Source organism: Amphibalanus amphitrite, unplaced genomic scaffold (genome assembly GCF_019059575.1).
Source record: "Amphibalanus amphitrite isolate SeventyFive unplaced genomic scaffold, NRLGWU_Aamphi_draft 001637F_arrow, whole genome shotgun sequence".
Taxonomy (NCBI): Eukaryota; Metazoa; Arthropoda; class Thecostraca; order Balanomorpha; family Balanidae; genus Amphibalanus; species Amphibalanus amphitrite.
Window position 1 is genome coordinate 95,001 of NW_024883130.1, and position 27,916 is coordinate 122,916.

At 50.2% G+C, this 27,916-nt stretch overlaps 3 protein-coding genes across 5 annotated transcripts in view; 1 reads left to right on the forward strand and 2 right to left on the reverse strand.

Annotated features, from left to right (window-relative positions):
• Positions 1-1,496, forward strand: part of LOC122374317 (methionine--tRNA ligase, cytoplasmic-like) — a 5,535-nt gene extending 4,039 nt beyond the window's left edge. For all 3 annotated transcript variants that reach the window (XM_043352986.1, XM_043352987.1, XM_043352988.1), the window contains exon 2: positions 1-1,496. This exon is cut by the window's left edge and continues 2,131 nt beyond it. In XM_043352986.1, the coding sequence (XP_043208921.1) occupies positions 1-1,039 (1,039 nt within the window). In that variant the 3' untranslated portion in view covers positions 1,040-1,496.
• A 2,636-nt stretch (positions 1,497-4,132) lies between these two features.
• Positions 4,133-27,377, reverse strand: LOC122374303 (nephrin-like; the record flags this gene model as incomplete). Its single annotated transcript, XM_043352961.1, has 18 exons — positions 4,133-5,102; positions 5,549-5,687; positions 6,104-6,225; positions 12,759-12,929; positions 13,394-13,580; positions 14,168-14,398; positions 14,768-14,946; positions 15,402-15,680; positions 16,047-16,346; positions 16,570-16,697; positions 16,976-17,159; positions 18,034-18,324; positions 18,853-19,018; positions 22,321-22,457; positions 24,284-24,574; positions 25,060-25,248; positions 25,663-25,896; positions 27,198-27,377. Coding segments are annotated over 18 exons (3,614 nt in total), but the record flags the coding sequence as incomplete, so codon positions are not given.
• Positions 6,982-8,376, reverse strand: LOC122374318. The gene is made up of 2 exons (XM_043352989.1): positions 8,121-8,376; positions 6,982-7,754 (listed from the first exon to the last, which is right to left on the reverse strand). The coding sequence occupies exons 1-2, from the start codon at positions 8,193-8,195 to the stop codon at positions 7,500-7,502; spliced, it is 330 nt and encodes a 109-aa protein (XP_043208924.1). The 5' UTR covers positions 8,196-8,376; the 3' UTR covers positions 6,982-7,499.
• Positions 27,378-27,916: the final 539 nt, after the last annotated feature.

The window sequence follows — 27,916 nt, forward strand, 5'->3', positions numbered from 1 at the left end:
ACAGGTGGAGGAGCGCCAGTTGATTGGCAAGGTCGCACGTGAACTGCGCCGCTACCTGGCACTTCTGGAGGCTGCCACGCTGCGTGATGCCATCCGACACATCCTCAACATCTCTCGGCTTGGCAACCAGTACATGCAGGCGAGCCAGCCATGGGTGCTGGTGAAAGGGTCTGAAGCGGAGAGGCTCCGCGCCGGCACAGTGATCGCGCTCTCGGCCAACATCACGTGCCTCTTGTCCGTGATGCTTCAGCCGTACATGCCGCAAACTTCGGCCACCATCCAGACCCAGCTGAACGCCCCAGTCAGCGTCAATGCTCTAGCCGATACCTTTGTATGCATGCTGCCAGCTGGTCATCGGATAGGCGAGCCAGCACCACTCTTCGAGAAGCTGGTGCCGGCTCGCATCGAAGAACTGCGTCAAAAGTACCAGGGCCAGCAGCAGCAGCAGAAGCCGGCGCCGGCGGGCAGTGGAGCGGCGGACGTGTCCCGGCTCGAACAAGAAGTGACAAAGCAGGGTGACATCGTACGGAAACTAAAGGCGGCCAAGGCGTCAAAAGATGAGGTGCAGGCGCAGGTGAAAGTGCTTCTCGACCTAAAGAAGCAGCTGGCTGACGCCACAGCGGCGGCCGCGGAAAGTTCGGGCACAGCCGGCAAGGCAGACGTAAGCCAACTCGAGCAGTCAGTGGCAAAACAAGGGGACATCGTGCGCCAGCTGAAGGCAGCCAAAGCTCCCAAGGATGAGGTGCAGGCTCAGGTGAAAGTGCTTCTCGACTTGAAGAAGCAGTTGGCCGACGCCACAGCGGCGGCCGGAGACAGTTCGGGAACAGACAGCAAGGCAGATGTGACTCGGCTGGAACAAGAAGTAGCAAAACAAGGTGACGTGGTACGCAACCTGAAGGCGGCTAAAGCTCCCAAGGACGAGGTGCAGGCTCAGGTGACGATATTGCTCGACTTGAAGAAGCAGCTTGCCGACCGCCTCGGTGGCAGCAGGAATCGCTACCCCTTCGCCCGCTTCGGACAAACCCACTTCGAAATCTAGTAAAAAGGGGAAGAAATAAGGAACTTCACTAGGGTGTAGCTTGTATTGTTTTATCGGGTTTAGGTCGAATTATTTTGGAATTGTTTGGGTTCAGAAAAGGTGGGCGCATTGTTGGTGAGTTCTTTTCTTCCCGTGTCCTAGCGAATTCCCTCAAAGCTCATGTCCAACATCTGGTGGTGTCCATGCTCCACAGTTTTCCTGGTTGCCCGTCGGTAGAATCTCTATCGGCGACAGTATCAGGGCATTGTTTTGGGGTGGATATGGTGACATAGGCCAAAGAAAGTCACTGCTCTTTATTTAGCTTTTAGAGGAGAACTGACAGCGGAGATGTGATACGTTGAGATTCCGAGTTTTCCGGTGCGGTGAAATGCAGACAAAAATGATTCCGGCATGCTGTTTCACGTTTCGCCCATGTGTGTGGTTGTGAATAAAAGTGGTAATTTATAATGTTGACAAACATGCGTTTACTAATGAGTACCGACATCGATCATTAGGCAATGTTATAACATTTCGTGCATTTTATATCATTTTGCTACGTACTACGTAGTGACAGTAGCGGCGTGCTAATTGCAAGTTTTGTTACCGAAGACACTTCGTGAGACACCGAGTCATTCAAAGACAACTTCGCTGGTGTATTGCCATCACACACGCACAGCTGGCAAAGAAATGACAAAAAAAAGAACTCGACATATGCTTGCGTAACAATACCAATACTGCCGTTCGCCCTTTCAGGGACCGGGCCCCTGAGTCGTCAAAGTAATGACCTTAGCTCGCGACGGTCACGGCTCGATTTGCGTTCAGTATCGCCGTACCTACGGATGGAATTCCAACCGGCCGTCAGCCGCCAACTTTTGTTCGAGGGGAACGTGGGCAATGCAATCAGCAAGTGAGTGCAACAGCCACCACATAACACTTGTGTATCCCGTCTAACCGTGACTCAAGCGAATGTTGCTGATCGTCAATGAATATTCATGATTTTCGACAAAGTAACTGTAAACGAGATTTCATCGCCGATACTTGAATGGAGGTCGTCCTCATCTACACGAGTTGAAAATGACCCGAGTAGGGGAGAGCGGGGTCATTTGGCCGCCCGGGTCACTTTGGCCGCCCCATGCCTACGCGTTTTGACGGTCCCGAGCGATTATTTTTTAATATGGCATCATCCGCCGTCATAAGAACTACTTTGGAAAGAAACTAAGGAAACTCGGCGACGCCCAGTTTTTTTTGTAAAGCCAACGATATTTGAATTTTGGCTAAAAAACGTAACTTTTTCTTCTTTACGAAAAGTTGCATGGTGTCCCTTATTTGGGTGACATCAAAATTTTAACTCTATTGGTAGAATAATCTAGTAATTCAGGACGCTGTCTGACCCTTTTGCAAGTTTAAGTAACAATTTTTGCTTGTCTGCGGACCCCTTTTCCTAAAAATGTCATATTGGGGTAAATTGGCCGCCCCATACGGGGCGAATTGGCCGCCCAGCGACTCAGTTGATTTTTTGCCTAGTCTGCGAGCGACGCGCTGCGCTGGCTAAGTTCTGCCACTGAGGATGGTAATGCGGCGGAGTCTAAATGCAAGGGACGACCTAACCAAGGTGTCCGCTGATTGGCTTTCGGCACCCAGCGGCAGATGGTGAACCCGGGACGTCACATCGACCTCTACCAGGTGGCGCCGATTTTTCGTCGTGCCTAAGACGCCACCTTCACGCGGAAGAACATCCTTAAGGGATTCGAAGCAGCCGGGATATCGCCGCTCAACCGGGATATCTCCGACGACGAAGACTGCGCCGACGGCGGTCTTCGCACCGGTCGTCGCCCCAGCGACGGCAGATCAGCACGCCGCGGCCCCGGCCGTGCTCCAGCCGCCAGCCTCGGCCGTGCTCCAGCCGCCAGTCTCGGTTGTGCTCCAGCCGCCAGCCCCGGGGCCGGCCGTGCTCCAGCTGCCTGCCGCGGCCGTGCTCCAGCCGTCTGCTGTCGCAGTGTCTTAGTTGCTTGTTGGAAGCCCAGAGTCCATCCGACCACTTCCGCAGCTGCGCATCAACGTTCAAAAAGCCGGTCGGAGGAAAGGGCGTTCTAAAATCATGACTAACAGCCCGGAGCGGACGACTTTGGAGGGCGAGCAACAGGCACGTATGGCGAGGAGCAAAAAGCGGGGTCCACAAGCTGGACCGTCGAACCATCGAACTTCGGGAGCTGGACGTCGAACCATCGAACGTCGGGAGCTGGACCGTCGAAGAAACAGGGGCGCAAAGGTGAAAAACAGTGAAGCGCAGTGATGACTGGACATCCATGCCGTTGGGACCGTATTTTACAGTGAATGTGTTTAAGTGCTGGGTCGAAGACGGGGCCTGCTGGAATCGTTTTTATTTCATGTTTACGACAGAGTTTGAAATAAACAAACAACTCGTACACAAAGGACTTTTTTGCAGTGTGATTGTCGTCTAAAGCAATCTACGATTTGGCAGCCATTACAGTTGGCTGTTGTTATCACTGGGCAGTGCTCAACTCATGAGTCGTAAGTTCGTAAATCAAATGTGGATCCTCACTTGCACTGATTCAAATGAATCGAGTGCAAGCCTAGTCTCTTGAAAAATTTGATTTCAGGTGAATCAAAGATGAGTCACGATACTCATCATTTGTGTCAGCATTGGGGCATCTGGATCGTCACATCAGTCATGCGTCGAGTTAATCCAGAATTCATGAGTTAAGCACAATCTTGGGCGTCAATATTTCAGGTTGTCTCAGCTCTGTAATGGGTATATCTCTGAATCTCATGCCCGGCCAAATGACCCCACTCCCCCGGCCAAATGACCCCGGTACCGGGGTCATTTGGCCGCCGTGCAGTCTTTGAAAGAACAGTTAATTACTACCGAAACGAGATGTCCCGGCATGATGCAAGTAATATGCCGGAACAACAATTGAACGCCCCACACCCCTCCATGGAGAAATCGACCAAACGCACACTGGTTTTCTCAAAATATCGTTTTTACAAAAGGGCGGCCAAATCGCCCCGTTCTCCCCTAATCACAAATATCGATTTCTTTCTTAGGCTCATTGGTAAGTGACCTGAGTTTGGATTCGTATGTGAAACTCATAAGTTGTTTTCGTCTGCTGTATATGATGCGCCATATCATATGTAACAATTGATTTTGATTGTTCATATTGACCACAATTGTCCGTTAGATCCCTCTTGAGTTTTCAACCATCGGGCAGCTGCTAAAAATGATAAATATAAACAGATGATTGCGTACACACAGTACAATCACTCAAGGACTAGTTCAGCTAGACACTCGCTCACTACACATCGAGTCGTTACTTCACTCGCGATCATCACGTCGTGACGTGTACAATACACATGACATGACACTACGGTTAGAAAATAATACTCCACCAATCCATTGTCACGCATTACAGCCTCATATACACGTACTTCAATTACAATATGCACAACAGTAACTCAGCTATCCCAGGCATCTAAACAGCCCGGCTGAACAACACAATAGTTTTGTCTCCGAGTCAACGGAGACATGAGCAGTGTCATATATCACCAACAACATCACATATACTTATGTAGAGTAGCGTCAGAACGGCGCCGCTCCTCCGACGTCGGCAGGCCCCCGACTAGTCTGTCCGTGGGCCGTGGCCCCCGACTCGTCCACCGGGTCACTGTGAGCCGTGGGCCCCCCGGCTCGTCCGTCGAGTCACTGTGAGCCGTGGGCCCCGTCTGCCGTGTCACTGTGAGCCGTGGGCCCCGTCCGCCGTGTCACTGTGAGCTGCGGGCACCGTCCGCTCGGTCTCTGTGAGCTGTGATCCCTATCTCGTCCTATGAGTACCGACATCCCTATGTGTCCATCCACTGGGTCACTGCGAGTCGCTCCAGCGGGGGGTGACGGGCCGCCCGGAGCCCCCGGCGGTGGGTCGCGGCTGACCCCGGCTCAGCGTCAGCGGCACCTCGCTGGCGGCAGTGACGGTCACATCCGGCGGTACAGAGGGCGGTACGCTGTCGGCCAGCGCATCCCGGAACGGGGTCGGGGTCCGCAGGTGACTGTACCCGTACGAGTCGTCCCCTGCCGCACACAAACGTCATTTGATTCACAGGATTCACTGTACAGTGCACGTCGACAGTTCCGAGCAAGAACATCCTAATATCAAATTTTTCGAAGTTGAGATTTTTATACCATTCGACTCAGCTCGATAAGCTGAGTCGAATGGTATGAGCATCTCAATTTCGAAAGATTTGACACTTAGGATCAGTTCTGCTCGGAACTGTCGACGTGTCTACGCGTGCGAGTCGTATCTCTATTGTGAAGATGGGCAGCATGATTTCATTATTTGAGCCAGGTTCGAGCAAAGCGATAAACCAGCGTAGAGAACCATCTACACCTAACAACATTAACCGGGGTCTAAAAAAGCTGCTAACGGTTCTTACATCGGACTAATGTGATAGTTTTGTTTCTGTACAGAACATTGAGCGTCATGGGACGGTGTTGCCGGCCGTCCCTCGCCCACGCACCGTCTGGGGAGCCGTCCCGGCGGGGCGGCAGGTCCGGCAGAGTCATCAGCTCCACCTCCCCGGGGCCCTCCGGCTGGACGACAGTGATGGTCGGGAACGGACCGCGCTCCGTGTCAGGCAGCAGACGGCAGTCCTCCGGCTGCAAATACAGACGTCAGTAATCCACAAAGCCGTGACCGTGCAGTCCGATTGAAGAGCATGGAGCTGAGCCCAAGGTCACAGATAGCGAAGTCCGCAAGACAGGTTTAATGTTTCATGTAATGCCTTGCTGACCTGACTTTACTGACTTTGACGAGGCTAAAAGATGACAACATCAACATGTGCAGAGAAGGTTCATGATTCTGTCGCAACTGCTGATTCGAGGGCAATGGGGCAGTGGGCAGTGCCTAATGACGATTGACGCCCATTTCTCTCGTCACGGCACGGGCTAATAGGCTAGCTAATGTAGCTATGCCAATGTTTGCTCACTTATAAGGTAACTACTTAGTCAAAGAGTAACGATTTACTAATTTACGAGCTAAGTACCACAGATATATCTGCACCGGTCGCATTCACCTTGTCGATGCTGTCCCCGATGGAGTTTGAGCGCGCGCTCCGGGCCGAGAGGGAGCTGGTGCCGTCGGGGTCCCCCGGGGCCGCCGACGCCGCCGGTCGGCCAGCCTCGCTACGTGCTGCTGCTGAAAGGTCGAAACAGCATTTCATGGGTTAGGTGGGCACATTTCATCCACGGCTATACACAAATTCGACAAGCTATGCGTTCTCTCACATGACACGTTCTTTATTGCCGAAGACATAATTAGGTGGTGATGCGTCCTATACTGAGCCGTCTGGTTGTTCCTTGGTAACTTATGCTGATTTGGGTGACTTTTTTATTAACTAAGGAAAGCGACAGAGTAAACAACAACCGGAGCATGCTGTCCAGTGTCCGATCTAAGATGCAGTAAATATAGGCGGCATATTTTTATCTCACACACCAGTTACAGTGAAGTTAATGTGGTCCTTTCATTCTATTACATTTAGTACGGTTGATTAATTACACTCAATTTAGCCATTTAATTTCATGTGTCATACAACGGCCTCGCAAGACAACTGGAAAAAACGTATTTATTTTAATAGTTACAAATCTGTTATTTTATCCACATTCCACACTTTTTATCATATCGTCTCCAGCCTTCGCAAGTTCCGGTCCGTAAAGCTGCAATCCAAGTTTAGTTTTTAGTGCTTAGACGGCTCTTTCCCAGCTGAAAACTCGTTCCTGATCACACCTGTTTATCCTATAGGTAGGTACCTATGTATCCACGGTATAGTAAGCCGGTAATAGGCTACGGCCCTTTAGTCGCACCAACTTGATTCCCCCGTGCCTCCTTTTATTGGTGATGTTTCATATAACGGTCACATGGGACAGTCGGGTCTTCCAGTGACAAAGAATCACATTAGGTATCATGTGCGTTTATTGCTTCAGATTTCCGTACAGAGGCGATTACAGTACCGGTCATGCATGACAAAGAACGAAATACAGCATCACAATTTACATGTATGAATTGTGAAGATAAGAAAACACGGCTATGCACTAGGCTCAAAAAGCTTTGGTTGAGAAATAAGCGAAGGGGAGGGGGGGGGGGGTAACAACAACTTTGACGCTAACATCAACTAATGTAAAAAGCGTGCAAAAGGCAATCTGAATTGCGAAAGGTTGTGAAATCAATCATCAGATCCGACAAGGTGGCAAGCGTCCCCGGAGTAGCTAGCAGCCGTCGGCGAGGGATCACAACTGTTGACTGTCCGATAGGAGATGGTCCATCGGCGGCTGAATCTTCCCAAGAGCACCGATCACCCCGCTGCCGTCGCCTCTGGAACGTCGCTGCCGCAGCCGCGGGTGCGTCGGTCGGTGTCCCGGCGTCAGCCGCCCGTGGCGAGCTCCTCAGACCAGCAGCCGCGGCGGTTCTCCCGTTCAGAAACCCTCAGTGGCCGTCAGAGGAGTGGTGTCGGTATCGGTCGTGGTGTCGACGTCAGTCGTGTCGGGGTCCACGGTGTCGGTGTCGGGGTCCACGGTGGTGGTGCCTTCCTCGGGCGGAGGACCGCCGTCCTCCTCGGAGGAGCTCGCGCCGCTCTCCTCGGAGCTCGCGCTGCTCTCGTCGGAAGAGCTGCCGCCGCCGCCCCGCTGCCTGGCCGCACGACCACGGCCCCTGCCGCCCCTCTGGCCGCGCTGTGCAGAACACATCGGTGGTCAGTGAGGACAACCCGAATAGCAGGCAATGGCTGCTTTGAACATGAAGAGGTAGTTAAGTCTTACTGGATAAATAATGAATGATAAGCGGAAAATATCTACATGTTTTACGATGGTAGAACATTTATCTAAGAATTATATACCTACACTTCCATTTGCTAATTCCCCAGTCGGGTGAAACAGGTAAAACAGGCTAGGCATATTACTGGGTATGCTGTGTAAGAATTTCCGCATATCAATAATCGACAAATCTTTCGCTCACGCCCAACTTTTCAGAAGCTTGAGATACCAGATAACAAAGCACGGTTCATTACATTCGACGGGACACAGGTAGGTAGTGCTCACCTTGGGACTAGCCTCTGCGGCCAGCAGAACGGCCGCCAGGCACACGCACAGCAGCAGCGTGGTGGAGAGACGCATCGTGATCGGATGGCGCCCGCCGGCCGACCGCCGCCTATATACCCCCGGGGCACGAGCATGACTCGCCCGCCAAACACGGTCACGTGACCGTCATCACCCCGTCCGGATAGGGAGGAGTGCGCGTTACCACCGGCGACAACGCAGGCAGCCGGGTCAGGTAACTCTTCGAAAATTCGCGCACACAGTCATTTGACAGGGATCATGTATTTGAACATTCAGGTGCTATTTTGGATAGATAGGACGGACAGAGAAAACAAAAGAAGGCTATCATGAATCATGATAAATTGGGTCGTCTGCCCGTTAAATCCTATCCAACCATTTACGGCGAAACTAAACCGTGACAGCGGTAGTCGGTAACAGAGGTCAGCATTTTACTCCAATATCCGTCAGAATAACTACCACTACCAGCCTACTGGCTGTCGAGTCGATTACGTATAGATGTACGAGGATAACAGGCAGTCTCGGTTCAACCATGTCGCCATCAATGGAACTAAAAGACATTTGTCAAGTCAATGGCTAGTCTTTGTAAAAAGACGTCCAAAGACCTATAAAAAAGGTTCGAGACTTTTGTTAGAACGAAGTCATACATACGCAGCACGTCTTGCGAGGGCCCCACCCCTACTGCCGTTCTATCGTTAATTCCGCGTTGTCGAAATAATTAAGAAGCCAACGAATAGCATTAGTGCAGCGTGAGGGGCATTCCACGTCAAATCAAACACCGAAATCCGTCATCCCCTTCGATTTTTCTGAAAATTTGTAGGCAGACTGGGCATGGTTCAAAACTGAGTTACGTATAATATTTTCGAAATTTGATAACGTATCGCTAAGATATAGGTCATCGAATATAGCGAAAAATGCCACACATCAATTTTTTAAATGGCTATAACTCTGGTTCCTTTTCTGGTATCAAAATGATATTAACAGGGGCTTATAGGCAATTGATAAGGCTTTGATTTTTAATTGTAAAATTAAATTGAAGTGACCTTGAAATGCATTTGACCTTGAATTAAAACAGAAAAATTTAAATAGCAAAAAACACGTCACCTTCGATTTGGGTAATTTTTACATATTATGTCCGTCACAATGTTCCTAACCATCTGTGAAAAAATTGGAGTGGGCCATTCATAACTTTTGCGGCAAACGCCGTTTTCATGCATCAACATCACGCAACCGCGCGTGACCTTGAAAGACAGAGTCGAGACATGCTTGCTTGTGTACACTTTCTGAAATGAATGATTGCTGATTAGTGATATCCCAAACTCTACGAGAATGGAAATGCATAGTCATCGTAGTCAAGCATTCACGTTCCATAGTAAAGGTGTCTCAGGCAAACGGTATTTTGCGGTGAATTTTGAGCCGTGTGGAAATGCATCATGAAGTAAATTCAACGAAAACATTATCACGCAACGATATCTTCACGTCTTTTGATCTTCACTATACGAAAGAACATACATTGTTTTGTATGTATGGGGAATTTCTAGTTAATCCAATAATAAATATGGCAGTTAGAGGCCTGCTAAGAGTAACATGTCGCCGGCTGAGGCGGGCTCGGCCGATGCGGGAAACGCAGCAATCACAATTTTGTGTTTACATGTTCATATTTTAATTGTTTACCAACCTATTTTTAAAATTCTTTCACCATAAGATTGCCTGTACATTTCTTAGTCTTCTCACAAAATTTGACGCGAATCGAACGTAATCAGCGGTAGGGAGCGCGATGTAAAGACGGAACCGTTCCGTTCCGTCCCGGCACAGTCTACAATTCAGGCGGCGCGTAGCGGTCGGCGCCAGCTGCCGAGTCGCCGCGTCGCTGCGGCGACAGGATGTTCACTTTACACCGCTATTACTAGAACAGTTGTGAACCGATTTTCTTATTGCTTGCACGATGAGATGTCCAATTCAATTCTTGACAGGTAGCCATAATAAATTTCGCATTAATCTTATGAGATATTGGCGAAAAACAGGAGGGGTGGGCGAAATTCGCTCTTCCCCCTCCACTGCGCGTGCTAACATACGTTTACATATGTGCAATTTTCTTCAAAACTTATGAATGGCCCACTCCAATTTTTTCACAGGTTGTTAAGAATATGGTAAGCAATAAAATATATGAAAATGAGCCAAATCGAAGGTGACGTGTTTTTTGCTATTTCAATATTTGTGCTTAAAAACAGAGTTAAGCAAATTTCAAGGTCATATATTTAAGTAGGTGCAATTCTAAACAAATGCTTAAGAAATTACCTAAACAGTAAGGTTTATTTCATTCAAATCAAACAAGTACAACCAAAGTTATGGTCGTTCTAAAATATAAAGATGCAACATTTTGTAAAAATTTGATGCCCTATATTTAGAAGACCTGTGGTCAGAATGTGCAAAAAACATCAATGTAATGTCCGGGGCCACACAGGAACTCGCTCACAAATTTATAATGAAATCGCTGATGGTAAGGTGCAAAACAGCCGATTTTTGTTCGATTTGACGTGGAATGCCCCGTGAGTCCAACACACATCCGAACACGATTCATCCCACCGACAGACTTCAGCTACCTGCGACTGGCTCCACCAACCGCAGAAAATCCTCGTTAGCAGTCACTTATGTAGAGCGCCGGAAACACTCGACCCAGCGCTCACCACCGAGAGACCATCGCTCTACCGTCTTAGCTGGCTGCTGAACGGACAAACGTTATCAATGCTACTGCAGGATGGCGAGACACAATGCTGAGTGCCAAAACCAGCTCAGCGTAGATTGCTTGAGCTCAGATCAACGAGCTAGCTATGCAACAGAGTTACAGTACCATCAAGGTGCCTTTCTTTCCTGGACGGGATCGTCTTGGACGGGTGGATTAATGGCAGGCACTAGGCAGATAGTCGACCGGCAAAGGGAGCCGGAGAAACGGTACACTCAGCCGATTACAGTTTTCCTGTGAGGGTGCAATAACGCTTGATACTTGGTAACAGACTATGGACAATCCAATCCCAACACCGTGATCAGTTTTGGGATCGAAAGTCTCGAGGGCCTCGGTGAGTGGTAAAAGTCTCTAACTTTGAACGAGCTAAAACGAGGTTGGACGCAGCAAAATACCGTTTTTAATTGTATGTAAAGTGCATATTAAATAGTAAAAATGTGTACCAACCGCACCTTTTATCGGTTAACGTTGCACCGAACTTTGGACGTAAATCACGCTTACGTTTTAATTCACTTAAATTACCGTGGATAGGCGATTCCTGAACGATTGATGTGAGAACCATTTCCAAATCGAATGCAATTACCCTTTTGCGTATACTATCATCGTACCCGGATACGTCTAGCACTCAGCAGGGCTGAATTGTTCGCGTCACCGGAACCGGAACACGTCAGAGCGCCTATGGCGGCGGCTCGTCATGTCACGGCCCCGGGCGGTGCCGGCGAGTGTCACGGCCGGCGGCCGCCCGTCGCGTGACGCGGCGACTCTGCAGCTGTGACGCCGCGAGAAATGAGATGTGACGGTGCGACTCGGTGCTGCGATTGGCACCGACGCATCCGGCCGATAATGGCGTAACGAAAAATTGACGGGCAGCCAGCGCTGCGATCGTTGTATGATTGCAGATAAAAAAATGGCTGAATGAATAAAATACGGCCAGTCCTGATATCGCTATAAAATCTTTTCGAGTGCCATGAGCCACGAGAGGTAGCAGAGGTGTAAAAGTACTTCCAGCGAAAATGCTGTCCATTTGGGTAGGCAAATACCGCTGTGTACCGTATTGGTGTACCTAATCTGTGAAGTCGGAAGTGCATCCGCACGGCTGTGGACGACGATGCCGAGAAGTCTCATGGGCAAGGGCATGGCCACGAGATCTTATCAGTGGGAAGGTTGCAAGAGACGGTGATACATTATTCCGATATATCTGTATACAGGTGAGCGAAAGGGACCCTTGATGTGGGGGTTCCGGCAGCCTTATATCCCAATAAATCTCAGAACTGGTAGTCGAGCCCAACTCGAGTGATCAGGGATTGATGATTTATCCGCCGCGCCGATGATCCTTTCCTGACCCTTAAATCGCCCATCTTTCATAAATGTTTTTATTAGATTTTTCCTTGTACGACAGATTGGAACCATTTAAGAAATCAATTAAAGAACAGCCCAAATTCAAATCGTTCCATTGTGAGTGAGTTATTGCTCTTATTTTTTCGCTGAAAGTAATAACATCGAAGCGATGCACCTTTCAGTTAGGAAGGAATATGCTCGGCTAGCCGAACTATTCCGACCCTACAACACGAAAGGTGCTTCATGATCCTTCATAGTTTATACTAACTAACATACCTAATGCAATAGTCATGTGCATAATGAACATAACTGCATAGTTGAGCACCGGAACATACTGCATTCCTTAGAAATTGCACAGTTGAAATTTTCATCATTCGCCAATATGCTATTTCACCATTCGCCATCCGCGTTCCTTCTCACCGTGTCTGAGGCTCTGTTTGCGGTGGAGCTCAGTTAGCTGTCGGTCCGCGTTCCTTCTCACCGTGTCTGAGGCTCTGTTTGCGGTAGAGGTCAGTTAGCTGTCGGTCCGCGTTCCTTCTCACCGTGTCTGAGGCTCTGTTTGCGGTGGAAGTGGCAGCAGCTGATGAGGACCGCGTTCAGCACCACCAGGAAGACGATGCCGCAGAGGGAGGCGGCGCCGACCAGCAGCCGGGGGTAGGGCAGCCGGTCCTCAGAGTCCTCCCGGTCCGTGACGTAGCCCACCGGCGGAGTGCCTGTGAGGGAGGAACACAGCAGGTCAGTGACTGGGTATAGCGGCCCGGCACACAGCCGGGTAATCACAGAAACAAACGCCGCCATTGGATTAACCCGCACCGCCGGCGTCTATTTCTGAGCGACCAGATACGATCAGGGCTACACAACCCACCGATCCTGATCACTCAGTAATTAGCAATGCAATTATGTGGTCGATCTCCCATCCGCCTCGAATAGCCAGACCAGCGTTCTACCGCAAGTCGGCGACCAGCCCAGATCTACCACTGGTCCTTACTACCCCAGACCTATACCGCTTGACCCGATCAACCAGGGTTCTACCGCAAGGTGGAGACCGACCCCCTGACCTATCGCTGGTCCTTACTGCAGCCGGGGACCTGTCTCACTCTGCTCCTAACCAGTCCTGTGACCTACCTAGTACCTAGCCAGGTTCTACCTCAGACGCAGACCGACCACTCGAACCTACCGCTGGTGCGTACGACGAGCGGCGGCTCGGTGTAGGCGCCCACGCCCAGCTGGTTGTAGCCGGCCACTCGGAAGGTGTACTGGGCGTCCGCGCGGAGACCGCCGACCGTGAAGCGGGCTGAGTTCGGGTCGCCGTCCCGTACCGTCTCCTCGCCAGACTCCCACTCCGAGTAGCGGAACCGGAAACCCTGGCGACGGGACACAAGAGCTTAGAAAATATAAAAACACCAAGCGTTACTCACAGTTGTTCCGTACATCCGTCTTTCCAGGACAATGATCTTATCTCATTCGGAAGCATAGCTCATGTCTCGAGATTCTCATTTTCAAACGTACTTATTCTTACATATTGGTCGAACCAGGTTGCCGCTTTTATAAAAAGGCAAATGTCCGCATGGTAATGGACATTTACCGGTAAAGGTTAGACGGCGTCAAGCATTGCAGTTTTTATCCTCACAAGAATAGCGAATATCGACAAGAATACCTCCACCCGCCTAGCGACTGGACGGGAACTTGGCGCCACCTGGATGGGAGCCTGTTTAATCCCACTTTGCCCAGTAATGGGAGGTGCAATCAAATTGTAATCCCTTACCAAATTACTCCGCAGTCCAAATTACCGCTACATATGAAATGACTCGGTTTAATCTAGCAATATGTCCCTGCCTCTCTCTCTCTCTCTCCCCTCTCTCTCTCTCTCTCTCTCTCTCTCTCTCTCTCTCTCTCTCTCTCTCTCTCTCTCTCTCTCTCTCTCTCTCTCTCTCCCCCTCCCCCTGCTAACCTGGATGAAGCCGCCGTCGAAGGCCGGCGTCCAGGCCAGGGTGACGGCGCCGGACGACACGTTGAGCACGTGCAGGTCGCGCGGCGGGTCGGGCGCCGACGGCTCCACCAGCCGCACCCGGTGGGTGTCCGAGCCGAGACGGTTCGACGCGCGACACTCGTACTCGCCGTAATCCGACTCGGTGATGTCAATGATGACCAGCACTGATGCCCACCTCAGCACTGACCAGCACTGATGCCCACCTCAGCACGTCAATCTGCCGAGAATGAGAGGATTGTGTTAGTCCATAAAACGCAAAGGCTTCCCATTTTCCACACACCAGAAGAAGGAGGTTGTTGAATAACACCCTACCATCCAACTGGAGCTCAGGACTTCGTGTAGATACACAAGTGACAACAGGTACTCATTTCATCGCTCTAAAACTCACTTTGAAGTCGACTGTATCAGCAGGGCATAGGCCAGACTAAGCTATATAGGTACGTACTTTTGTCAGACGGTTTACCTTTGAGGAGTTGTTTACCGTTTGCCCGCCGTATGTAGGTAAGTGCACCTGTTTTGAAGCGGACCAGGCTTTCCTTTCAGCGGCGCTCCGCGGCTCACCTGTTTCCGCTCGGTGCCATACTTGCCGCCGGAGCCCGTGCCACTGATGACGTCACCGTCACGTGACCAGCTGAAGGTGACTGCTGGAGCCCCGCGGGCACGACAGGTCACGTGGGCCTTCTCCCCCAGCCGGGCGGCGGCCTTGGCGAAACGGACGCTTTTGGCGATTTTAGCCGGTTCTGCCAAAATCAGGTAAATGTCAGGAAACGTTCGGTAGAAAACATGCAAGGGTTTTGCGGTGAATATGGTCAATATCAATGTTTGTTAGCGCTGTGCGTTGTGTAACCCATTCCAGCACACCAATGGCATGTTTTGAACACTGAACGGATAAATGCGTTCCAATTTTAATCTAATCTTATGCTAAAGAATTTCAGTCACGAAAATCGGAACATTTTTATCAGCCATTATTAGCAACTAGCAACGTAAACACATTATGAAGAAGAAAAAACATATGCAAGTGCTTCTAACATCAAGCGGAAACTATGCTGCCTTATTGCAATATTTATTCCTCGTCGCTATATGTAGCTAGTAGCGACGCGTAGGAACTAAAATAGGCACATAACCTTCCTTTGTTATTTTAAGTACCACGCCAAGTACGATGCCGGCTAAAGAGTTATTATTAAATATTGTTTACCTTGAATCACCACAGTGAACGTGGCACTGTCGAGTCCGAGGTCGTTCGTAACGGAACACACAAAGTCACCGGCGCTGTCCTCAGTGAGGGCCGGTATCCTCAGGAAGGAGGTGCCGTTGAGGTAGCTGGAGGTGAGGTTGAGCGGCTGCCGCTGACCGGGTCGGGACCAGCTGAACATGCCGCCGCTCAGCGGGTTGGCCTCGGCCCGACACGGCAGGTCCAGCCGGCCGTGCCGAGCTGCAGTGATGATCGACGGCGTCTTGAACACTTTCGGGGGATCTGGAATAAACCAGAAACGATGTGTTCGTCAGTCACACATTTGTAGGTATTTTGATCTGCGAGTTCTATATGTGCATAGAATTAATCCTATTGAAGATATATCACCCCGTGACAAAGAACAGCACGGTATGAGCGTCAAAATATGTGGTAGCACTGTTCATTCATAGGGCCTTCATTTATTCGTTAATTTCATTGTCCACAGTCCTACACGAGTCAATATTCTTCATACTGTATCGTTTTGACTGCACGACTGCGTCTGTTATTATTGGGCATGCTGCCTGTTTGCGCCTTTACCTACAAAATAATAATAATAATAATGAAGAAAAATAAACGATAGGTGTGCCCGAATAAGCGACCAGTCCTCACACAGCACGTCGACGTGCACTCGGGCCGAGGCCGACCCCAGCGCGCTGGTGGCTCTCAGCAGGTACCAGCCGGCGTCCTCGCGTCTGACGGACGTCAGGTTCAGCACGCCGTCAACTGACGTCAGTAGTCGCCCGTCAGCTGACGTCAGCAGTCGCTCGTCAGCTGACGCACCCGCCCCGTCAGCCCGCGACCACACGTAGTCCCTCACGGGCGGGTTGGCCCGCGCCGTGAGGTTCAGAGACAGCGGCTGACCACGGACGGCTGTGGCGTTCAGCTGTGGCCGCTCGAACACAGGGGCGTCTGGGGAGGGAGAGACGGGGAGAGAATCAGAGTTGAGAGAGATGGAGAGAAGAAAGAGAGATTGGGAGAGAGGAGGTATATTTCACGCTAAGGAATGAAAACATATAAGTTAATTTTTTACGCAATTTAAACGCTAAATTCAGCCCTTCAACCAGAACTTTCTTCGACCATTTCTAGTCATCTGTGACGAAGCGAAAGCCCCAAGTGGAAGCCCAGCACTCACGCTGTACGTGCAGTTTGCGGACGGTCTGCAGCGTGCCGGTCAGAGCGGGCATCTCGGCCTTGCAGACCAGCTCCGCGCCGTCGTCCGTCCAGCTCAGAGACTTCCTCAGCACGCTGCGACTCACGAAGCTGGCGGCGAGGGAGTGGCAGGGGATAAAACTTCGGCTACTAGAGCTAACTTTTATTGAACCAAATGCCGGTAAGTGACACCTCTCCCTCGAGGCATCAGGAATAGGAAATGATGGAGTTTCGGTCCCGAACATTCTGCATTTTTCGTATACATTCTTATTATTATTTCCAAGCGTTGGAACCCTAGACGGTTACCTTTTCTAGCCGTTTTTTACTTCAGCCGGGCAACAATATCACCCCCGAGTCTCTCGAGTGGCCGTGTGTCTGGAGTCGCTCACCCTCCGTGCTGTCCGGTCGGCACCGTGTCCTCCCTGACGACGTGCTCGGTGACGGGCCGACCCCCGGACCACCAGCTGAGCCGCGCCGCCGGCAGCGACGGACGCGACTCGCAGGTCAGCTCGCCCGGCTGGCCGGCCCGCAGCGGCGACGGACTGACACTGATGTCCAGTCGGCTCGGAGGAACTGGAACGACGCACTCAGCGGTTCAGTTGATAATCCACCTCTGTAGAGCAAACAATACTCGGGGAACATTTTCAGTTGAGTGGAGGGCGTTATCTGGAAGACATTACTGGTTCACATTAAATCACTGCTTCACAATAAATCGCTCGACAGTAGCACACAGTGTCTCAATAGTGAGCCCAAGTATCCCCCACAAGTGTCTGTCCCTCGGTCTGATCTATCTTGACAGGCTATGTGATTAGCCGGCGACAGTGCACCTGCCCTCCATGCACTATGTTGTCATTTGTTCTGACAGCTTACTGGATAAGCTAAAATGAACTTCCACTTTCCATGTTAGATAATGCTGGTAGACACAAAGCATTAGCAGTCCATGGCAATTAATTAATATTCTATGCCCCGTCATTGGATGTTAAATGCCTCACCCAGCTTCAGTTTTAGCCGTACGGTGGCGGGGTCCTATTCGCGTCTCTGCGCAATTATAGTCGTACCTAAAATATTAGAACGGCGCTAAAGCAAGCAAGGCATGAAGAGAAACTTTAAACCGAATATAACGATCTATGATAATACAAAACTTGCAAATAATACGAAACATGCAAAGACCAGTTTTAACAACAGTGACATAATTAAGTGACCATTGTAATAATACATTTTCCTCTGAGCTGCCAAAAAGGAAGACTGTGTGCAGAGAGGCTATTATTTTATTGGCGCAACAGAGTAATTGAAACAGTAGGTACTCTTATTTCATCACAACTTATCTCGGGCGATCGACATCGCGACATTATTATTCATCACGTTTAAAAGTTCTTAAGTTCCTTCTCGCTCCTCTCCGACTGTACCCTGGGAGAGGGACACAGACGAGTGGTGACCCGCCACTCACAGGAGACCCGCAGCGTGGCGCTGGCGTCGCTGGGCCGGTCGGCGGCGTCGCTGCGGCTGCGGCAGGTCAGCCGGCGCCCGTTGTCCTCAGCGCTGACAGTCAGCGTCAGCAGGCTGAGCGTGTCGCGGCCGGCCTGCTGCTGACGCGACTCGAGCGGGCGCGCGCCGCTCAGCCAGGAGAGCCGCGGCCGCGGGTTGCCGCCGCGCACCAGACAGCTCAGCGTGACCCGCTCGCCGGCCTGCAGCACCTCGTCCGGCGCGTAACCCAGGATCGTCGGCGGCTGAGGCGCCTCTGTCGAACAGGAGAGCTGCGTGAGGATGAGCATTCAATTAAATTCGCAATGCGCCAGAGGGGGTTAGCTCTACTCTAACCCATTCATAATCTACCTACAGATAAACAGATAAACACTTCCTTTCATCTGTGAGCTCAGAATAGATAAAAGGACTTACTCACGTCAGATCAATTACGGCCAAAAGGTTTTACCATTGTATGAATAAAGCATTTAAGGGTATATTCATCAACCTAATTATCGCAATGGCAGCATTCTACAATTTGGGCGTATAGCTGCCCAAGCACGGAACACGACTCTGAAGACTCCCAGTCCCTGGCGGACTGACGAAGACCGATAGTTTTCCGGGCCGATTTTCCGCAACACTGTGACCTGAATGCAGGGAGAAGGCGCTACATCTCAGCGGCTTATTCTGCCCAAACCGACCAGGGCCGACTCATTCTCCCACCCCGGTCGGGTGCTACGTGAGCTGGCCGCTGAGTGCGGCAGTCCCGCGGGTCGCAGCAGTGACGCAGGCCGGTCCCACTCACGCAGAACGGTGACGAGCGCCGTGCCGTCGCGCGGCTGCGGCACCGCCGGGTTCTGGGCGAAACAGCGCAGCGGGAATTGCTGGTCGGCGTCGGCCGGCACCAGCGCTGTGACGTTCGAGCTGGAGATCCAGCCGCCGTCCGGGGCCGGATGCGCCGCCCACGTCGCCTGCAGAACAACCAACGACGGGTCGTATAGTTGCCAGAAATACAGCAGACAAGAACATTTGTCTCAGCTTCAGAGTAGCGTGTAACAGTTACAAACGCACCTTGTACCTACTTACATGACGGAGGGATGAGTCCGTCTTCCGTCTTAGTTCAAAAATGGTGGGCGTACCTACCGGCTCGCTTGCGTTTCGATATTCTCGCTATTTTCCAGTTTAAACCGTCCTTTGGTCTTAGTAAGGCCTTCTATCATCATAGCCCAGCATGCGTATGCATTAGTTTACCGTTTGATACCTTTGTGTGTAAATTGCATACATGTATTGCGACTTTGCAGGGTGACTATACTTCCATTCTCATGTCTTTAAATGATCGTGGTACATACGAGTGATTGTCACGTTATGTTACGTGCCAGTTGTCAACTGCTGAGCGAGGGGTGCCAAAATAGTTCCACTTAGGTACAACACCTGAGAAGGGCTCGGTGAATGGTGCAACCGTGCAGCAATGTGGTGCAGCATCCCACGCGACGGTGACGTTTGCAGGTATTTCACGCACATTTGGGGTGAAAGTGAACGTGCGCACGTACCAGGTTCACTTCAGACCTATTAAAAAACCAGAACAAGAGCTTGCTCTACTCATCATGGGCATCTGATCATTGGTACGCGTTTTCCCGCTATAACATCGTAGAACAGCGGTTTAGTGTGAAGGGTGCCATTTTGTCTGAAGCGAACCACATTCGTCATATTCATACCAATGGTTTTCTATATTTCCAGAAGCAATCAGCCCTTATAAGTTATGTACTTTTATGATGGCTCTTGATGAGATACCTTATACCTACAACTGATAGGTCAATCTTATTTCAAACGGACATTCAAAAGAAACCACATGAATGCCAAAACAGTACATAGACGTCTGTGAAAAGCGATAATGTGAACACATATATATTGCACAAACAAGTACATAGACGTACGTAGTATGTAACCCTGTTACCCTTGCCTATGGCTGCCGGCCTGCTTCGAATAACATTGCATTAAATATATAATGATGCAACTAGCCGCTACCTTGGAAGCATTTGACCGTACGTCGTTAGGCATTCCATAGTCCATACCCAGGGCCAGGGTATATCGAATTAGGTTCCATTCCATACCTACATGATAACACTTTTGTAGGCACCTTTGCCCTGAAAATAATATTGACAAAATCATATAAGACGTTTAATTGACGCGGTAGTCTTGAAAATGCTTATATACTTTTACTAATATATAGGTATAGGTAATATATAGGTATATAGATATATATGGTAATAGCCGTTTTCACGACGGCCATCTGGTAGGGTAGCCTGGGGCAAGACGCCCCAGATAATTTATTTTGCTAAATAACTTTTGTCCCACATCACCTGGAAGGCCAAATTTGTGCTCAATGCGTTCTTTGGACATTTTACTTTAAATTCCACCCCTCAAATTCATTCACTTATGATCGGACTCCTAGCTAGGAAGTGATTTGTGAAGCAACTGCAAATGGGGCATTTTGCCCCAACCCCAGGGCAAAACGCCCCACGGCCTGGGGCAAGAAGCCCCATACTCTAGATTAAAGATTAAACGTGCTAGTTGACTTAAATCTTATATGAGAGGTCTGTTAGACCTTGGGAAGCACGGCACTGAAGTTAGCTCCTTCCATCCTATCAGGTGTTCAGCTATGACACTATTGTATGAGCAGGTTTTTCACCTGCCTCATAAGGCTAAATAATAAATTATTGCAATGGAAATGTTAACGAAATACTTCCTTTGCCATCCAGTTGCTGAGAAAAGTACATATAAATGCATAGAAACTTACTGTTAGCCAGCTACCGAACATTAGGAAGTGGGTAGTCCGAACAACACATGAGGTAAAACGCCCCATGGGGCGTTTTGCCCCACGACCTACTGGGGCGTTTTACCCCATCACGTAGTTCGGTCAGAGAACAACGCCTTGCACTCCAGCAAGGCATAATTTAACACGAACCAACCCGGCATTATAAGCGTTAGATAAAGTTGTTCAAAATACATAAAAGTCGTTAACCTGATGTGGACCATAAAAGAACGCCATGATGCATAAGCTGACAACAAAACATAAAAATCACTCCAAAAATACATTTTTGGCTATATCTCCCTAAAGAGTCATCACAATTTCTTTCCAGTCTGCTCAGATAATGATCACATAGTGCACGTTTCATAGAAGAGATGATGTTTCTCCAGAACCTTCCCAGTTCCGAGAAACATCGGTGAGGCGTTTTACCTCGGCGGGGCGACTTGCCCCGGTCTACCCTACACATTTGGTGCACATCTGGTGCAGATTAGTTAGGTGCAGATTTGGTCAAATTAGGCTCAGTGTGTCTCTTAGTGGCAATCAGCTAGGGTTGTAGGTACTAATCGCTTACATGCATGCTTTGTCATATTATCAGAGAGCATCATCGATTAAAACACTGAAATTTATTCATAAAATAAAGATATTTGCTGTAAAAGAGATTTGGTGCAGATTTGGTCAAATTAGGGGCACTCGCCGGATAGCCCGTCGTGAAAACGGCTAATATATACCTAATAATTAATAACACGGAACAAAAATGATAGACGAACGCGTTTCGGCTAAATCACCGTCATCAGCGTCTTAAACGAGAACAAGGTTCTCCTTTTAGAATCTTGTTCTAAAAAAATGCAGTAGATATCTTAAATCTTAAATCTCAGTAGATATCTCTTGTTCTCCTTTTAGACGCTGATGACGGTGATTTAGCCGAAACGCGTTCGTCTATCATTTTTGTTCCGTGTTATTATACTTGTCTCAACTGAAATACTAATAATTAATATATACCTACCTAATAATTAATAGGTATGATTGTAGGTCATTAAAATAATTAATTCAAATCCGGGAAAGACGATTACCGACGTTGCCCGTTGGCTTCCACATTTTGGTAAGGATTTTCATATGATGTTTATAAAATATATTAGCATGCAATATAGCGAAATATACCTAATACCAAATATGTAATATGCATTATGCAATCCATCAAATTTCCTACTACAAGGCTTCGGATGCCAGATATCTACTGCATTTTTAAGTGCAAACATTTCAAGTCCATGGCGCAGATCCTTTCAGACCAGCGATTGAAAAATATGCTGTGGCAGCATCGCTCCCTGCCCTCCATCGAAGCCCTTTGGCAGGCGCGGTGTAGGCGTCAAGTTCCGTTTCAGGTAATAGATTCACGTTCCGAATAAGCAGTGCTGGCAGATATGGATGGCGCCCGCCGCGGCGAGGTGGTCGGCGGCAGCTGCTCACGTTTTCCAGAACGCCGTCGCTGACAATCCACGTCAGGTTGGCCGGTGGGTTGCTCTCGGACGTGACGCAGCTGACGTGGATGACGTCACCGGACTGAGCAGAGGCCGGCGCTGTGACCGACACCCTCTTGGGCGCGACTGAAATCCAGGGGCAGAGGTCACCGACGGACACCGCTATTGATTGGCTCGAGCGCGCCGGTCTCGCCGGTTAGCGGCGCCGAGACCATCCCGGATCCGCGGCCCCGCCCTCACCACCTAGCCACTGCATCCGCCGCCTCAGGTGATGAAATAGCGGCACCCGCCACTCGTTAAACTCATTTGCTATATCTGACCAATTTCTATGGCTGGTGCCGCGGAGACAAGACAGAACAAATGGCGCGTTTCAAATTTTTGGTCGATCGCCATCAGTCAGGAAGTGATCAAACTGTCGTCGGCCTGAGCGCCCGCACAGGCTCCGACTTAGCGATGGCAGAGTCGCGGTTCCTCGAACGAGGCAGAGCGGGCGAGAGCGGGAGCGGGAGCGGGAGAGAGAGGGGAGGGGCTCAGACCGGGTCGCTTTCCGGTTGATTGTCTGTGTCGCTGGCGGCGGTCGCCTCTGGACGGACGCCTCCTCAGCCTACGGCGCAGCCGGGATCGACCCGACAGCTGCCTCAGCATACACCGCTTCCGAGACCGATATTTCGGCTCAGACCCAGCACATCAAACCCAATTTAAAATCCAATAAATAAAAATCCACACAGAACGCACCAGCCGTCAACCCCAGTAAGCAAAGTCAGCGACGACCCATGAGTTGAGTGGGACATATAAAACAACCATTAAAAAGCAAAACAATGCTCTCAAAACATTGTTTCACTTTTTGTACGTTGGAAGTTTTAGGGTGGTTATGAATTATTTATCTTTCCCGCATCATGCATTATTTTATTACAATTACGAAAAGTGCATTATGTAATCGACACTGAAACCAATGTCATTTTACGTTACTTTCAGATCAGCGAGCGCTTTTCTGAGAAGCTGACAGACATATAAGACCTCAGTCAGGCACCCTCATCGATCTAGCGCATGGTGGATAACCAAAAAACATTTATTTAGATTTAGCCGATACAATAACCATCAGCGTGGGCTACTGCCGGCGAAGATAAATGTCTCGCTGATAAGTCACAGACAGGTATAGCATCGCTGCATTAGCGCTTCGCTTCAGCAATCAGAGGTAGCGGCATATTGTGTGCCGTCTTTTTCGGCCGGCCGCGCTCAGCTGCCCGTCATCGGAGCGGAAAGGCCGCAGGTCTCGGCGGGGCCGGCGGTGGCCCGCCAATAACGGCGCGTTATCTGCGCCCGGCCGACTGATGGCGCCGCCGGCCCGACCCGGACGGAATTCAGGCGGCCAGCTTATGCAGCCTCTTCAGGCCGATAATTCCCTGATATCTCGTCCTAAGTACGACGCCGGTTGAGATCAGGCATCTTTATGGGCCTCTCGGGAAGCCCCCTTACCGGCCGGCCCCGGACCGCGACGTGACTGGGGCGGACCCGCATGTCATCTACCCCCAGACGGATCCACCTAGAAATTGCAGCTTACCAAGGAATGTTAAAATAACGTGGCTTCCATGGGCCTCAGAACCACACATGGACGAAAATAGAAGCAACAAAATGCATAAGTGGCAATCCTACATTGTGAGTTATGGCTGCACCGACTGCCCGGCCTGTCTTCAGTCAGGAAAACAAAGAAAAATCGTTTGAAGTTCCAACTGAGATTGACAATGCAATCAATGCTTAAATATTTCGCCTAGGGCTAAGAAAGTGTTTTGAGTCTTTCAAACGAATTCATCGATCTACATAGTGCGTATTGGGTTCCGGGACAACTAAACAAAATCTGTTTTTATCGTAGCATACGTTAACCCATAATCCTTTGCATATAAACCAATAAAATGCACACATTACAGATCGGGACACTGTCGGCGGTTACTCACAGTAGACGTCGATTTCCACCTGGGCGGCCATGGGCTCCGGGTACACTTTGGAGGAGGCCGTGCACCGGTAGACGGCGCCCAGGTCAGTCGGGTCGGCGATGAACGTGTGCGCGGCGGTGGCGGCGCGCCGGCCGGCCCGGTACACCTGGCCCACGGCGCGCCCGTTGCGCGTCCACACCAGGCGCGCCGGCGGGTTGCCGCCCTTCGAGGAGCAGGTCAGCGTGCGCTGCTCGCCCGTGCGCAGAATCTCGCCGGCGCTGTACCCACTGATGGACGGGGGTCCTGGGGGATCTGCAATCAGCCGGCCACGGCTCAGGGCGGCGAATCTATCGCCTAATGGACGGGCTAGAACGGCTCAAACTAAGCCTAAAAGTTTCAAAGGTGCAGTGAGTGAGCTTAAAGACACTTGTCCTGCTGCAGAAAGCGGTTAACATGGATGAGTAATAAACGGCTAGAAGAATTCGGCAATTATCTTCTGGCAACAATTTATTCGCTTCATTAACACTGCAATATATTTCTGGGACGCCTGAAGATTAACGAAACATGATAACAGAACGTATCCGGCAGATAAATTCTGCTCAAAGGAAAACACAGATGACACCCTTCATCATTATGAAAACATGTCGCAGCGCGCCGTCGCCGGTCGACTCGCTGCGCAGCTGAGAGGCTCGTCGGATTGCTTGGCGCCCCGGGGGACCGCCTTGAAGATTAGTCGCGCTAAGTTCTGACGGCTCGGCGGCGCGCCGAGACGGGCCTGCCGGCGGACCATCACTCACACAGCACGGAGAAGGTGATGCTGGCGTTGAAGCGCTCGCGGTGGCCGTCGGCGGGCCGCAGCGCCGGGTGACGCGCCACGCACGAGTAGCCGGCCCCGTCGTCGGCCCGGCCGGCGTCCACTGTCAGCGACGAGCGGGTGTCCAGACGGCGCGCGTCCCCGACGGCCGCCAGCACCACGGCCGAGCCGTCTGCCAACCGCACCGGGCCCGCAGCTCAGACAAATGCAAATTTGTTTTGTATCGCGCCCGGGCTCAATCACTCAGCAGATCGACAGGCAATTTATCGGTCCACCGGCTCGCTGCACCCACCGAATTGACTTGGCAATAAAAACGGCCTCGAGCGAAATAACAGTGTGGGGACCACTCCACGGCACAGTTTAGGAGGGGGCTATTGTGTTGTTATTTCTGGTAAATGGTCTCTCATCTCATGTGGAGCCAATATAAAACTACCATACAAGGACCAGTAAATTCTGAATGGTTAAGCTACGTCTTTATCCTGGGAGAAAGAGACGCCAGTAAACTACGAGAGCTCTAAAGTTCTTCGTTTCGCTCGTCCTCTCTGGCTCCCTGGAGAAGCAGGGACTCCCTAACACTGCAACTAACCGGCCCTGTCTGCCGTTGCATGAGTCGTTGGAAGCATGCGATGATAATTGGAGCGGCCGGCCCACCCACCTGCCTCCAGGTGACGGCCGTTGCGCTGCCACTCGATGCCGGCGGCGGGACGGGCGCCGGTGACGTCACAGGTCAAGGTCACCGACTCGCCTCTGGGCACCTGGACCTCGTCGTATGTCGCCACGCCGTCGACGAATGCCCGCAGGCGTACCGACTGCGGTTTTACTGAAAAAAAAAATCCACTGTCCTCAGTGTGCAGCTTTTAGTAAAATAGGTAAAGTAATATCTTGGCTGTTTCTATTTTTATGACCCAAATCAGTGTTCGAGACAAGTAGGTAAATGATATCAGTGTATAAGCTGCCCAGTGCCCACACAGATGCGAAATATCGGAGAAGGTCAATATATGATGTCTCATATTATGGGGAGTAATGGATCGCAGGATAATGGAAATAAAGCAACATTTAGTCCCAAACGATTTTGTTGGGGCAGACCGGCCTTGCAAGGCCGGTTGAGAAATCACTAGGTCAGGAGCCTTGAGGAGTGTCAAAGTTCAGGGATTGCGTGTCCCAATGTTTTCTAATGAAAGTTTTACAGTAAAACGCTTAATTGTATGGCTTACCTCCGCGTGCCCTAAAACACACACGATAAGTCTATATTTTCCTCAAACGTGTAATGTAAAACGCGTTCATTAAAGTTCAAATTTTTCTCTGGGGACACAGTTGACAACAGGGTCCTCACATGATATATTTTTGACAGAGCTGAAGTAATCCGGAGCGGCCTTAGCCGCCGGTTGACGGATGGATATAGATCGGATGAGTCGGCCATGATGGTTCCAATTTGTGGCCGGATAGATGACCATCGCAGAGGCTGAGACCACTGGTTAGCGATATTGTTTGTGCTGCACAGGAATGACATAATAATCCCTAGACAGCTTCAAGAGAACGCCTCATCTGGAAACGTATTTCCTCTGATAATTAATATATAAACCTTCGACGAAATCGTCAAATGCCGAGATCGGAAGTGATGACAAGTTTTTTACGAACATTTTTAACAAACGTGTCGAACTTTTCAGGCTACCGGCATGTGAGAGCCATCTTGCGAGTCGGTTGACATATGCGGCCATTGCGTCGATTCCTAAATAATAATTAAAAAAAAATATTACTTCAAGCAAATATTGTTGCATAAGCAACCACATCCTTTGAAGTTTCCACGAGGATGAACCACCGTACTCAGCAATTGAAAGCGCTACAGAGTATAATTATTTTCGGAGAGCAAAGCTCTGAGTGACTGGTAAATGTTCCATATCGAAAACACGACGGCCTGAACTGCTGGTCGGGACGAAGGCTATGTTAGAGCGGCGCCGGCCTGACTCACGGCTAACGTCTGTCTCTGAGAATAATGTCAAAGTCCGCCTCACTCGCGGATGCCGCCGAGGAATAGCTTCGGTCTGACTCACTGATGATACCGACATATAACGTCGGTCTGACTCACGAATAACGTCGGGGAATAACGTCAGCCTCACTCACGAATGACGCTGAGGTAGGCGTCGGCGCGAATGGCCGGCTGGCCGCCACTCGGTGACACCTGACACTGGAACCGTCCGTCGTCCTCCAGGGTCACGTTGGTGATCTCCAGGTCGTGCACGCCCGCGGCCGGGTCACCCAGCAGACGGTACCGAGGGTAGCCCGGCAGCTTGCGCGAGTAGCCTGAAACACACACAGAGCGCTGCTGTCATACGCAACTACCAACCGTTAACAGCTGGGCGAAAGAAAGCGCGATTATTTTCATCGCATTTATTAGAAATTTTAGATGTTGTTGGAGCCAGCCCCCGTTCACGAGTTCCAGAATCCCTTTACCGTGACGTCACCACGGCGGTAGAATCTCCCTTCACCAATAGGCATGCACGCAAATTTCATCATCTTTCGAGCGAGCTGGAGAAAAAAAAAGCATTATGTGTCATCAGAAGTTGTACCAATGTAACAATGGGTTCACCTCATTACGATAAATGGGTCTGATACTAAAAAATAGGACTATATCGAGCCAAAATCAGCAATTCAAATGACCTCTTCATTTGAACGTGAAGGATTTCCTCTGATGACGTCACCACGGCGCCTTTATTTCCCTAGTGAACCAGCCTGAGTAGTAAAGGAATCTTGGTTGGAGCTACCTGGCTAATTCATCATCAACTTGATTGTGCCCAAATAAAGTCGTCTCATCCTCTTCACGTTCATTCACTGGATGCAGC